Source organism: Amblyomma americanum, chromosome 4 (assembly GCF_052857255.1).
Source record: "Amblyomma americanum isolate KBUSLIRL-KWMA chromosome 4, ASM5285725v1, whole genome shotgun sequence".
Taxonomy (NCBI): Eukaryota; Metazoa; Arthropoda; class Arachnida; order Ixodida; family Ixodidae; genus Amblyomma; species Amblyomma americanum.
Window position 1 is genome coordinate 66,284,076 of NC_135500.1, and position 14,556 is coordinate 66,298,631.

General features: G+C 49.2%; 1 protein-coding gene across 1 annotated transcript in view; it reads right to left on the reverse strand.

The window, feature by feature from the left end:
• Positions 1 to 10,170: 10,170 nt before the first annotated feature.
• LOC144129545 (uncharacterized) overlaps positions 10,171 to 14,556 on the reverse strand; it is a 46,988-nt gene continuing 42,602 nt past the window's right edge. The window contains exons 8-9 of the mRNA XM_077663692.1: positions 11,739 to 11,861; positions 10,171 to 10,386 (exon numbers count right to left, since the gene is read on the reverse strand). Coding sequence (XP_077519818.1) covers positions 10,171 to 10,386; positions 11,739 to 11,861 — 339 coding nt within the window. The remainder of the gene's footprint in view (positions 10,387 to 11,738; positions 11,862 to 14,556) is intronic.

The window sequence follows — 14,556 nt, forward strand, 5'->3', positions numbered from 1 at the left end:
GGTTGTATCCAAAACATTCTTTAAAATTCAAGCATCAGACTGCAGTAATCGTTATACACGTTACTCTATAAATATGCAATAGATATATACAGTACTTATGACAATACAAACACCATAAAATGCACTAGAAAACAGATGAAAATTACCAACTGTAATTGCAAAACATTATTTGTAAATATTTTCGTTAACGGTAAGACAAGCAAGGGCGACACCAAATAAACGTGGCACTATAAAAACAAAACAAAAATACAGTTCTTTATAAGCACGCTAAATATCACAAGAACAAACAAGAGACGAACAACGAAGATTTGCATATCTTCAATTACACTGCTCAGCGTTTCAATGGCAACGGGGAGGCTGGGAGGCAGCACAACGAACTTATTGAAACTATTCATGTATAGCGCGAACAGTTCTCTTTTAAAATGGCATCTTTCGCGCCTTCGCTTTGGCGAAATCAGATATAGTCTGTTCGAAGGATCGATCACGGAGGAAGTCACTTTAAATGGACATGGTAGAAAGCGAGTTCACCTTGTCCTCAATTAGGCTCGAACGAAGGTGATTTTTTATCAGCGACTACTTGGAAAACGATCGTTCGGTCTCACAGTTTGCCACGCGTATGCTTAAGTACACTCGCAAAGCAATAGAAACGTTCAGAAACACATCAAAATGCTTTCTTTCGTGCAGCTGCTTCATTATTTCCAGGGGACTCGTGTCCTGGCACACAGAGTTGTGCAGGAAGTTCGCAAACTGAACGATTTCAACGGAAAATGCTGGCTCGAAATTATTTTTCTAGGTTTTCACCAACTTCTTAGCCTGCTGTGCCAGAGAGGCCTCGCTCCCAACTTCTGTCAGCAATTTCGAGAATCCGAACCTTTCGCAGAGTTCAGTGTAGGCAGCCTTTCGCACTCGCAAAGCAGAGCCTAGACTGTCAAGTACAACATTGTAGGTCTCTACGATAAACGTTTTTCTACCTTGTAGAGCACTATCGCTTTTTCAGTCCGGGTGCAATTACTCAAAACAATGCGTTTACCCTCATCCTGATAGCATTGATTGGTACTTCGCGTGCGTGCTCTCTCTTCGATGGTATCAAAGAGAGGTCGCAAAGAATTAACAAAGGCTTCTAGAGAGCTCAGCAGGTCTACAGCAGTTGAAATGTCTAGGCCTGGTTTCTGAAATGCTAAGCTCGTTTTGTCAAAGTGCTCCAAGATTTCACTCGAGAAAATCGCCATGAATGCAGTGTCTAGTTTTCTCATTTTCTTGAAGAGAGAGTGCGCTTCGTTCCTGGTGTCGCCGTTTTCTTCCTCGTTTTTTGATATAGCTTCAAGACAACACAAGACTGCATTCAAAATTTTCAGAATGGCCTTACATGTTTCAGCGTGTCTTGACCACCTGGTCTCAGAGAGACGTTTCAAAACAAGCTGCTGGCCAGTTCCGCCCTTGCTGTCCAAAAGCTACCTCCATCGCTTAGGTTGGGCAGCAAAGAACACATACAGTCGCTGAATTGCAGTGGAAAATTTGACTGCCTCAAGGCAACTGTCAACGCTACACGCACCAAATAACTTCACTGAATGACCAGCACACGGGACGTAGACTGCCAATTCGTTCAGGTGTTTGATTTGAGCTTACAGTCCTTTGTGTTTTCCTGACATAATACTAGCATTATCATAAGCTTGGTCCCTGCAATCATCAATCGACATGCATTTGGTCATCAAGAGGGACATCACGGTATAAGTAAGATGCAAGCCGGTATGCGATTCGATTGGAACAAATCCAAGAAAGCGTTCGTACACTTTCCCATTTAAATAGTATCGCAAAGCAACTGACGGCTGATCAACGTAAGGTCTGGAGTCGAATGAACAATTAAAGAGAAGTATTTCGCGCACTTCCCTTCGTCAGCGAGACGTTCCTTGACAGTCTTTGCCATATGGTCGATAAATCCATCACAAATGGTTTTTGACAGATACGATGGGTGACCTTTTCATTTTTTCCAGTAGCGTTTGTTGTGCTCCTCTAGAAAGGAATCAAACTTGACAATGTCCTAAAGCACTCCCATATAATAATCATTTCTCGTTGAACAAAAAATCTCCTCACTGCCCCTAAACGCTAGGTTGCGCTCACCTAGAAGCTTAACTACAGCGACTACGCGCTCCAACACCTCGGTCCAGTAAGCGGTGTCAGTGATGAGATGCTTAACCAGCTCCTTGTCAATTGTGCTGCTCGAGTTAGAGCGGGCGAACCATGCTGCCACGCAGTTCCGGTGCTCGGCGCTATTTTCATGTGCGCAAACCTTTTCTTCTGCTCTTTTCCAATCAGAAAAGCCATACGTGGTGAAAGCACTGGGGTTGCTTGAAATCGAAAATAGTTTGCACATCAAACAGTACACTCAACCTTTAGACTCAGAGTACATTAACCAGTGTCACTCGTACGCCTCCTCATTTACAGCCTTTCGCACGAAAAGATGAGGTGACAAAGCGTTTCTGAGTTTTGTATTGCCTTTCGGAAGACGGAAAATTTTCTGCCAGATATTGAAAATACAATAGCCCTTTCTCAAGGCATACATTCCGAAAGCTGCCAGTATTAACGTCCGGCCACAGAGCAGGGTCACTCCGGAGAATCTCGTAACGTACCTCTTGCTGCGGGGGTGTCCGTACTTCGCTGTTGCCGCAACGAGAAGCTGTCTCATTCATCCTCTCGAGGCATACTTTGTGGGTGGGAATACGATTATTTGAAGCCAAACTAACAGGAAGCAAGTGAGTCGGTTCTTGGAGTGTTTCCTGGTGCTCGTCAGCAGAAGGAGGCTCTTCGGAGAAGTTTTCTACCTGCTGAACAGCAGTAGTAGAAATCGGGCGTGGCGGACCAGACACCTGGAGCTCTGTGGCAGGGGCCCGGCCGAGTAGCATAGACGTTGCATACTCAGGAACAGGACAGGGCTCGGTTATCGTCGGTTACTCAGAAATATGGAGACCGAGGTTGGCACCGTTTTCACAGGATCCAGACAACCAAGATGAGTCAGACCTTTGTGATAAAGATGAAGTGTGGCAAGTGCGCTGCACGCACTCGCGCGCATGGAGGAGAGAAGACGATGAAGTAGGAGAATACAGATCGGCTCGACCGTATGCTACGTGTACTGTTTCATTGCTAATTATCATTACTACGATAGAACATATTTTGGCGACGAGGATGCTGTTTTGATTCGGGACCTTCACGTGGCCTGCTCATCATCCGTCATGAGCTTTTCTGGGCTTCAGCCACCACCACCCTTCCTGCCGACTCCTGGTCGTCCTGCCCTTCCATGGGAGCAATGGGAGCTGGCGTTCCGGAATTACATGCTGGCCTCTGGCGCCTCTACTCTGGGCGCGGACAGGCGGAAGGTCATCCTGCTGAATTGCCTCGGACTGGAAGGTCAGCGCATTTTTTATACATTGGCGCCGCCGTCGTCCACTCCAGCGCCTACAGCTGCGGCGTCGCACTCCGGTGACGAGGCGCCCCGCCTTGACGAATTTGATGCGGCGATATCCATCCTGTCGGAGCATTACAAATCGTCCGTGAATGTAATCGCCGCACGTCATCGCTTTCGCCGTCGAGTTCACCCGCCAGGAGAGACAACCGATGAGTACGTCGCTGTCCTTCGCAGCCTTGTCGGCGACTGCGGGTTTGGGACCATGGCGGACGATATGATCAGGGACCAGCTGGTGGAGAAGACCTCGAGTTGCCATCTGCGTGAGCGCCTACTCATGGAAGGCTCCTCCTTGACTCTGTCGCGCGCCATGCTCCTTGCTCGACAGTGTGAGCAAGCTTCCCGGGAAGCCACGGAATTGGCTGAGGAGGACGCTCCAGTACATCGTGTGAGATGCGAGCGCGGATCGAGCCAAACACCACCTCAGGCCCATTGCTGCAAGTGCCAAAGTCAACCACCACAACCTGCTGCTGCAATACCAGAGCGCATGTGCTACCGCTGCGGTTCTACAACTCACCTAGCGAACAACCCTGCATGCCGAGCCCGCAACCGCAAGTGTCGTCGGTGCGGCAAGATGGGCCATTTCGACTCTCTCTGCAAGTCGTCCGACCGTCCTGTTCAAGTTCAGCAAGTTGCAGATACTGCTGACACATCGTCGATGCCGGATGGCTCCAGCAGTGCGTCTATTCTCAATGTTGAAAGTAAAAAAAACGGAATATTCGCCTCAGTCCTGATTGAAGGCAAGTTCATCCGCTTCCTGATTGACACCGGCTCATCTGTGTCAATTATTTCTGAAGATCTATACCACCGATTCTTCGCTAAATGTTTCCCGCTTAAATCAACTGCAGTTCAACTATTGGACTATTCTAAGTCTCGGATTATAGTCCAAGGGTGTTTTGTTGCCACAGCAAAGTTCCACGACCGTACCGCCTGCATCCTGTTGTACGTTGTCTCGGGAGGCACAACGCTGCTGGGCCTGGATTCCATTGCCGCTCTACAAATGAAGATCAAAGGTGCATCGTTGGAATGTCTTTCCATGACACCCGATACGCCTCTGTTACCTCCTGAGCTACGTCCACACTTCGAACATCTCTTCTCCAAGGAACTCGGAGTTGCTCGTGGCTACGTGCACAAAGTCAGAGTGCAGGATTCCGTTTCTCCTGTTGCTTGCAAGCTCCGACGGCTGCCGTTTGCCATTCGTCAGCAGGTGTCCGAGGAACTCCAGAAGCTTTAAGCTCAAGACATCATTGAACGGGTCGACGCTTCCAAGTGGATTTCACCCATAGTCGTGGCTCGGAAAAAAGATGGCTCCATCCGAATGTGCGTCGATTTGCGTGAGCCGAACAAGGCTATTGTGGTCGACAGTTTTCCTTTGCCACAAACGGAAGAACTTCTACATAGCTTGGCCGGGTCACAGCGTTTTTCGAAGTTGGACCTTGCCTCGGCTTACCATCAAGTACCACTTAGCCCTGAGAGTCGGGAATTGACCACATTCATTACCCATGATGGCCTCTTCCGCTTCAAACGAGTGTGTTTCGGTCTTGCTTTGGCGCCTTCGGCTTTTCAGAAGATGCACTTAATTTTAAAAGGGTGCAAAGGTGTCCTCTTCTACATCGACGACATCATAGTCCATGACACCTCCCGACAGGAGCACCTGACCAACCTTCGTGCTGTTCTCGAGCGCCTGTCCCAAGCCGGACTCAAACTCAACCACAAATGTGTCTTCGATGTTCCGAAGCTCACTTTCTTGGGGCATGTTGTCAGCGGTGAAGGACTGTTTCCGCTTTCTTCTGCCATCGAGGCGATTACGAAGGCTCCGACTCCATCTAACATCAGCGAGCTTCGCTCCCTCCTTGGACTTGCGGGTTTCTACTCCAAGTTTATCCCGCATTACTCCGACGTCGTTGAGCCTATGCGCGCCTTACTTCGAGGCAGCGACTCCGCCTTCACTTGGAGTGCTGCTGCGGATTCAAGCTTCAAACTACTGAAGTCCATGTTGACGTCATGTGACGTGTTGCATTTTTTTGATCCTGCCCTTCCCGTGGTCGTAACGACTGACGCTTCCGGATATGGCCTTGGGGCAGTGCTTCAGCAAGACAACGGCCATTCCCTGCAAACTGTTGCGTTTGCCTCACGTACCTTGACACCCCAAGAAAGAAAGTACTCTGTTGGTGAACGTGAGGCCCTAGCTTGCGTTTGGGCGTGCGAACGGTGGCACGTGTATTTGTGGGGCCGGCCTTTTGTTCTACGCACCGACCACAGTGCACTTGTCATTTTGCTGTCGACGAAAGGAACGGGCCATCGGCCGTTGCGAATTTCACGTTGGTCGGCTCGCCTGTTGTGCTACAACTACACTGTAGAGTACCGCAAAGGCAATGACAACTCTGTTGCGGATGCTCTGTCTCGCCTTCCCTTACCGACCACATCGTGCAGTGAGCCCGGTGAGTTCGACGCCAGTGACGACGACTTCGTCTGCCTGCAATCGCCAGCCGTGACTCTACAAGAGCTTCAAGAGGCAACCATCAGCGACGCGGCAGTTGCTCAAGCCATTCAGTTTACATCGGCGACATGGCCGGACAAGAAATCCCTACCGGAGAACCTAAGGCCATACTATCTCCTGCGCTCGGAGCTGTCCGTCGTGCAAGGCGTCTTGTACCGAGGTGACAGGCTCGTCGTTCCCGAAGGTTTGCGACGACGCCTCATGGACATCGCGCACGAGTCACACCCCGGGATCAGCCGCACGAAAAGTCGACTGCGAGAGCTCTACTGGTGGCCGCGAATGGACGAGCACGTCGAAGAAATGGTACGGACATGCGTCGTGTGCCAGTCCTGTGACAAATCGGCTCGTCCGGTGGCAGCTCCTCTGCAACCTGTCGCCTTCCCAGAGAAACCTTGGGATAAGGTTGCCATTGATATCGTGGGGCCTTTCGACCAAGCTCCCAGTGGCTGCCGCTTCGCGATTACTCTCATGAATTATTACAGTAAGTGGCCAGTAGTTGTCTTCGCTGATGCCATCACAACTCAAACCGTTCAAGAATTCCTGCTTGGCCTCTTCGCTCGTGAGGGTTACCCTCAAGAGATTGTCTCTGACCACGGACCTCAATTTTCATCGATGGCCATGCAAACTTTCCTCCGCGAACGGGGGATACGCCATTGCTACTCTTCAGTGTACCATCCTCAAGCTAATGGACTCGTTGAACGATTCAATCGAGTGCTTAAGTCCTACATTCAGCTAGCTCTGTGCGAGCGACGCGACCTACGTACAGCGATTGTGGACTACCTCGGTGTCTACCGCTGTACGCCCCATGCCACGACAGGAATTGCACCAGCTGTCCTACTTCATGGACGGTTGCCCCGCACAAGACTTAACGTCGTAGGACTGCCGGATCAGTCCTTCTCAATGGATCCGACAAAAGCGCTTAAGCTTTTGCGGCAGAGGCTTGACGAGAAACAAGCGCAATACAAGCTTTATGCGGACCAGCGGAGTGGCGCCCAGTGTCGTGACTTTCAGATTGGCCAGTACGTGCGTGTCCGCAAACCAAATGTGCGAGGCAAACTGCCAGCTCGGTTTTCGGAGCCTCGGAAGGTTGTGGAGCAGCGTGGACCTGCATCTTATCTGCTGGATGATGGGCGAGTGTGGCACTCGCCCAAGGTTTCTGCGGTTCGCCCAGAAGTAGTTCAGCAGCAACTGTCCTCCTCAGCTCCAGCGGCCCTTTTCGCTGATATTTCGCCGCCTATCGACGGCAACCGAATGCCGCCGCCCAGTCCACAGTCCGGAACCGTGGTCCAGGGTCCTTCTTCGGACGCGCCTTCAATCCATATGATGCCAGCTGTTCCGCCCGCTCCGGAATCGGCAGCCGCTCCTCAACCCTCGTGTAGTAAATCCACAGCGGCAACTGCGGCTTCACCTCCTGCGCCGCCTCGCCGAAGTACTCGCAAAAAGAAGCGGCCCGCATGGTTCAAAGACTATGACATCCGCTAGACATTTTGTTTTTTTAAGTGCGGCGGAAATGTGATAAAGATGAAGTGTGGCAAGTGCGCTGCACGCACTCGCGCGCATGGAGGAGAGAAGACGACGAAGTAGGAGAATACAGATCGGCTCGACCGTATGCTACGTGTACTGTTTCATTGCTAATTATTATTACTACGATACAACAACCTTGCTTCTTGTCAGGAAACCGTGGTTATGGAGTTGGCAAGTCCTCCACATAAGCACAGTCGATACTATTGGGGGTTTGACACGGACTCTGGGCAGATCGATCACACTTCTCCGCGCAAGGTGCATTCAGTAGGTACTTTGTCATCTTTGGTAGCTTCTTTTCACGCTCTTCACTTTCTAACCTCGCCTTTCGTTTAGACGCACCGCTTTGATGCTTCCGACCGAGCGTTTTCGCATGAATGGATGCTAATTGTTCACCGCACCGGGTACTTCGTCAGTCCGACGCGACCGCAGGTGTCCAACGGTGGCCCTCCCTTTGACTGGTGCACGCTGCCTGGATGGTACGTGGCTGGCCGAGAGTGGTGCGTTTCCCGAGAGCTCGTAAGCGGGCAGGCTTATGCAAGCTTAACCGGCAGCTCGGGGCTGAATCGAAGCCCACGATCAACTTCCTTTCATAGACACATGCCGCATCTGTCTGTTACTATGGCGTTCACATACGCATAGAGTTCCTTGTACAAATTCCCCCCTTTTCCGAACAAACACTCCTTCTCCCGTTGCGGTCTCGTCTTCCTATTGGCTAGGAGCAATCGTCTGTTCTGGGAGGTTCTCGATTTTTCTTTCGCCCCCATCGACGCCGAGCGCGAGAACGAAGGGGAGAGGGCGGCTCCTAGCGCGGGCGAAGTTACGCGCCCTCCGTCGCCTCTGAGTCATCTTTTTCTACTTCTTTCTGGAAAGTTCGGCGGCCAGTCTGACCTATTTCTTCCGTCGAGCGCGAGCAAGGGTGCGCAGCCACTAGACAGGAATGGGCCCTGGAGACAGGCCTTTGTGCCTAGCTCTCCAACTTCCCCCGTCACTCTTCCACAACCCTATACCGAACAGTGAACATTCCATTCCCCACGGCATGCGGAGAAAAGCACATGTGACGTCTTCTTTCCTTTCCTGCCTAAACTCTGCCATCAGACTCATCATCATCTGCTATCGGACTCATTGTGCCCCGCCCAAATTATCATCACGGTAAAGAAAAGTCGAAGGGGAGTCACTGTTTGGTACAGCAGCACATCCTTTCTATCAGAAGGACCGCTTCGGAAATATTTGAGAGGTGGAGGGTAGCGTATTGGTGACAAGGGGCAAGAGAGATTTAGCTCCTCATCCGAAATTACATGTTCTAGGTGTTTCCCTCTTTCCCCTCCTCTTCAGACAGCACTGGACAGACGGACTGACAGGAAACCATGAAAACTGTTCCAAGCAAACGCACCTCGCTTCGTGAGAAAGAGGGCCCCGTCGGGGTGACGGGGGATTCCTGTTTTTGCAGCTCGACAAGGTCTCCCCAAATGATCAGGCTAAACGCATGCTGTTAAATTAGGCGGGGGGCCCCGTCTGCTCGTTCTGGTTTTCTCGCTTCATACACGTCGGTCTAAGTTCCGTTGCCCATGGTTCCATATACTAAGCAGGTTAGAATAAATGGACCCCATTCTCCTACTCTCCGAGGTGAGGCCCTGGGCTGCAGCCCCCTTAGCCCCCTTAGCCCCCGTAATCCAGCGCTGCTCATGAGCCTTACGAGGAACCATTGTGGGCAGTAGTATTTGACAGCAGATGAAAGATCAGTGAAGGGTGATGTTTCATCTGCTATCAAGTACAAGTCAAGGTACCGATGCGGCATGAAGTATCCCTAGCAACACCGATGAGACCAATGTAGAATCAAGAGGGGAAGCCCAATTTTGGCTGACCCACTTGTACCCCCCTAGGGGCCTATGTAGGTGTTCAAGCGGTTGCCCCAGCCCCACTTGCCCATGTGGGACCCAATAGGGCTACCCTACACCCCCCCCCCCCCTTCATTGTGTGCTACTTGGGTGGGTAATGAGAATGCAGCTAGAGAAAGAAAATACTGAATAAAGAGAACATTAATCAATAGGACATTTGCATTCAGAGAAATGTCAGCTGAGGGCGACATTTCGAGGATGATCTGTGAATATTTATGTGATCCGCATATTGCTGCGAGTGGGAGCCCATAGAGGAATGATGGGGGTTTCTTTCTGCTACAGACAAATTTGGCAGCACATCAAAGAAGACCACCGATGCAGAAGGTGCTAAACAGGTGGGGCTAAGGCCCCACCTTGCGTAGAGGAAATTTCAACACCATGTGCATGGTGCTCTTTGGCCAGAGCTGACCTTGCACCACGAAAAGTCACCATCTTCACAACACTAGCGGTGTAGCGTGCTGGGACTTCCAATAATGTCAACGGCGTCACCGTCGACGTATCACGCTGTAGCCGAATTCTTTTCGAGTTTTGCTTGTCCGAGAGAAAGTAACTAAGCTGCTCCTGAGTCGCATCAGGGAATGGACGCTTTCGAGAGCGTCATTTCTGTTCTTGCGGTGCGCATGGCCTTGGAATTGCTTGTTACAGGAATAGCGGTTAATATTGACGGAGGTGTTTGATTAAACGAAGCGGCATCGAGACAAACGCATTGAGCTCTCCGGTCACGGGTATGCGAAAACATGTTGTTTTAAATTCACAAGCAAATTAATTTGAGAATAGGAGTCCGCCACGCCTTTTTACTGGGACGGCACAAGATGGAAGCAGCCCTCCTTCTGCTGCGCACTGGTGAAGCCCTTGAAGTAATCCAGGACCTTGCGCAGAGTCTGGAGGCGGCTGAATCCTCCAGGGAACTTGTTCTGCTTGGAGCATTGGTTGCTGGAGTCTTCGTAGTCTAAGTCGAAGACTGCGATGCCGTAGCGCAGGCTGGTGTGGTTAGCCTTGACCATGCAGAGCTGCAGATAATGTGGAAGTAATAGTACGGAAACAATCTTTTAGACGCAGCAAGCTCTGCGGTGTGGCTAATCGCATTTAGGCGCCTGGCTGCGTTTAGCTAAGCGTGTATAGCCGGTCTCAGCATGTGCGTTATTTCATTTTGTTCACTAACAGCATCAGCAAAATAGACATAGGTATCAAAGGAACAGAGCTTTAATGGACACTGAAGTGAAATAGGGTGTTCCTTTGTATAACTGAGCTGTGTAAATATCACTCGTGGGTACTACTCCACCAGTACCCTGGGTAATTACTCATTAACATCTACTCATCAAGTGACCACCGCGGTGGCCAAGTGGTTGAGCATCCGCCTCGCATGCGGGAGGTGCGGTGTTCGATCCCCAGTGACGTCGGGTACTCGCCGGTGATACAATAGGTACAAGCTTTCCCCTGGCCTGGTGCTCGGCTTATGAGGGGTGATATGCTTGGAAAATGGGTCTTTGACCCTACCTTGAGTAATCAAAAACACCTTGTGCCATGGCGCTCTCTGGCCACAGATGCCCTTGCGCCATAAAAATTCACGTTCGTAACCACCCATCAAGTTCAGCCTTACGGCTACAAAGGATAGTTACATAGCTTGCACACAAACTTTGTTCTTAAAAAAAATAGTGCTGGACCCCAGACAGGGACGAATTTTTAACTACTAATTTTCCGTGAAAGCTGTATAGCTTTCCTTTGAAGCCGTACGGCTGTGCTTGGGTGGATGCAAATGAGTAATTACTCCCTTATTAGAAGCCTATTCCACCTCGGGTGATTCCACTAAACATTGGACCACCCCCTGAGGGGTGCGTATCTGGTGGCTACCATCAGCACTACTTACTAATGTCTCAGATGAGACATCACGCAACGACCGGCCCAAGTTAGCCAGGATGCAGTTATTCTGCAGCCGCGGATCTTAAACGGGTAGACAGGCGCGCGTATGTCGCGCTGGAATTTCACGCTCCTCACAGGCTTTCCAAGCCGCGCAAGCAGGTGAGCCAGGCCGGAAGGATTGCGCTCAACGCCTGTGCTGGGACATGATTATACTGTGCAGAGGAGAAGCCAGGATGATGAAGGGTAGTCGTAAGTAAATGAGAATCAGATCGCCAGAATTTAATTTCTCAATGACGCCAGTTGTCGAAAGGGGCCCGGAATGAACGCCTGAATGCGTTCGCATGTAAGTGATAATCAGAGCTCATATTTCTGGATATACTTTTCACAACAACGTCCCTGAAAACCCACGTTGCATGCTAGGGACTTTAACGGGAAAACTAATTACGAATAACAATTTGCCTTGTAAACACAACGAGCCGGGAGAGAACAACGGTGGGATCACCTTTCTGCAAAGGGCAAGTTCGTTGTCGTAAATGAACATGGATCTTCCCTGGTCGAACGTCCACATGGCCTCGTTCTGGTCGTCGTACTTGAGGTGGTCCAAAAAGTCCGGGTTATTGCAGACCTGCACCAAGGACAAGGGTGATATCAAAAGCTATTTCCTTCACTCCAGTAAGAAGCTCTAGCTTTAGAAAAAATGGGACGAAAAGACAGACTGCCCAAGAACGCGTCTGTAATTCGAGGACAAGAACATTCGTTTGGTAGGCTAAAAAAATTGCGAACTGTATGTATTATTGTCTCGAAGTGCTACACATGGCACTGTCCAATTGTGAGCTCCATTCAAATGTTCATTAAAGATTCCTTCCTTACACACCCACTCATTAGCATACAGTCGTAAGGAAACGCATACACAAGGTTCACCTTTATGCGCTGACATTGCACAGCGCACTTGTGTGTTTGTATTTTGCCGGCATCGAAATACGGTGACACAGGACGGTGAGATTGAACCCGCAATTTTGGGATTAGCTGCCGCGGTTGTTTTATGTAAACCGGACATTGTTATCTGCGCTTCCAGCCAGATTTTCCTAGCTTACAGCAACAGTACTGACACCTCCGCGACTGCAGCGGCGGAATGTCGACTCTCGCACCGGGCGCTATTGGCATAGTTTTTGTAGCCTTCATTTAAATGTTGTGGAGGGCACCTATAGACTGCTTAAGTGCTTTGAATGTGAAGGCTTTGTTCCATTGTGAGCTCTATTCAGTGGCTAATTAAAGATTCCTTTCTTTCTATTAACACACCCACTTATTAGCATGCAGTAGTAAGGAAACGCATACTAGGTTCATCGTTATTCGCCAAAAAGTAATACGGCACTGCTGCGTATGGCTGGCGTGATCGCCTTGAAGTCGAATGCTCTTGGTTCAATTCACCACACCTTCGGAAGAGATTGCATTTTTTTCTTCTTCGAAGTACGCTTCACTATATTATGGTCCACTGTTAACGTCATGCAAGAGCGTGGTGACATCACCGAGGAACTTTGTGTCATGGACGGCGACGGCTGCCGGTTTTTATGCTAATGGGGCACATAATGCTTTTGCACTAAAAAGGGATGTACGTTAGCCGGCATGGGTAATCTTGTAATCTGCTGCTTTCATGTCTTTCGCTTCCATTATTTGAAACATTAAGACAGCTCAAAAGTAAAACTGCGCACTTATAATAATCTCTTTTTGGCTCACGCCCCTTGCGCACTGGGCATGCAACTACACGTTAGTGCGTCTCTGTACTTTCTTTTGCTTTAGTGACGACGAAAAACACGTTTACTGTTACTAAGTTTCGGATGATATGCTTACTTTCGATGCATGAATTCTTGCATAAATGAATGTTTAAATGTCATGTGCACATTTTATCAATAAACGCTGGGTGCCTATATTGCTGTGAATGCATGAGTAGCGTTGAAAAAAGACGAAGTAACTGTTGAATGTTTCTAATATAGATCATCAGAGCAAGAAACACTTTCAGTACAGAATGAAAATGAGGTTGAAGAAGATGAATCTGTTGTCTGCTAAAATATGTACGGGTTTACATTGATAAATACCGACGAAGAAATGTTGTGATTTGTATTTTTGTTCATGCGTCTTCCGTTCGACTTTTGCCTTCAGTGTGCAAGGCAGCAAATCTTATTTGCTTTGTATGGAACGGCAGCAAAGGCAAAGTCACTTGAAATAGTGAATAAGCTGCATTATGTCGCTCTTGTACAACACATACTTAAGACTGCGTTTAACACACTGATAAGAATGGTAAGAAATGTGTGCTGGAACTTAATGCTTTACGATATATTCAATGACGACTAAAAGAGAATCTCCACCATCATTTGGTGAACGCTATACAGCAGCAGTTCCTGTACTGAATTTCATGCATTACTATTGCACCGAATAGACTCAATTTCAGTGACTTCTCGCAGCATAACGTACTCGATATCATTAATGTTAAAAAGCACTACACCTCCACCACACCCCAAGAGCCTATACCGTTTCAAATAACTGAGTAACTGGTTGGCAAGAATTTTTTTCGGTAATTGATTCGTTGTACCAAGTTACAGTTAGACAAATAGACCATATGCGAAACTGCTTGGCAGGCTGGCAACACCGCACGCCAGCTTCCCGTTTCCATCTTGGTTCGGTCGAGCTGGTGCGTCGTTTGCTCTGCATGCTTTCTTGATACCGGTGTGGCTGTCATGAATCTCGGGACTGCAATTTCAGAAGCCAAGCTTCACCAACTGTGCTGCCTGCACTTCTCATCTTTTAACGAATGTAGGCCCCTTCAGGCAGTGCAGCATGCTCCTACTGCGTCCTCAGCTTCGCTTGCAGTTTGGCACTGATGACGGCAAGAATCGGCACTGCAAAGTGGATTGGCAAGTTTAACTCGGCCATTGTCGTAATAATGGGCCGCTTTAAGCATCACCCATTATCATCGCTATGTTATCTTCAAGTGGACGCAAATTCACCTGGTAGGGAGGGCATGGTTATTTTGTGCTTAGTGCACAAATGCGTTGACCAACTTCTCTACCAGTGCGAAATATCGTGCGCGCCGATGGCAGCAACTGCGTGCATTGAGATATAATCACAGAAGACCCTTGGCCAGCTGCGTAATTCCATTCCTTTAAATGCAGCGTACAATACCATCCGTAGTTTTCAACGTCATAGTTTCAGAGCCCGAGTGCCGTTGCTAGTGTTGGTATAGTGTTGATTCAACGAGGCCGGCCTAACCCTACTTGAAGCTCCATTTTTCTTTAGACGCAGTTGCAGAGAATATTGCGCTTTTA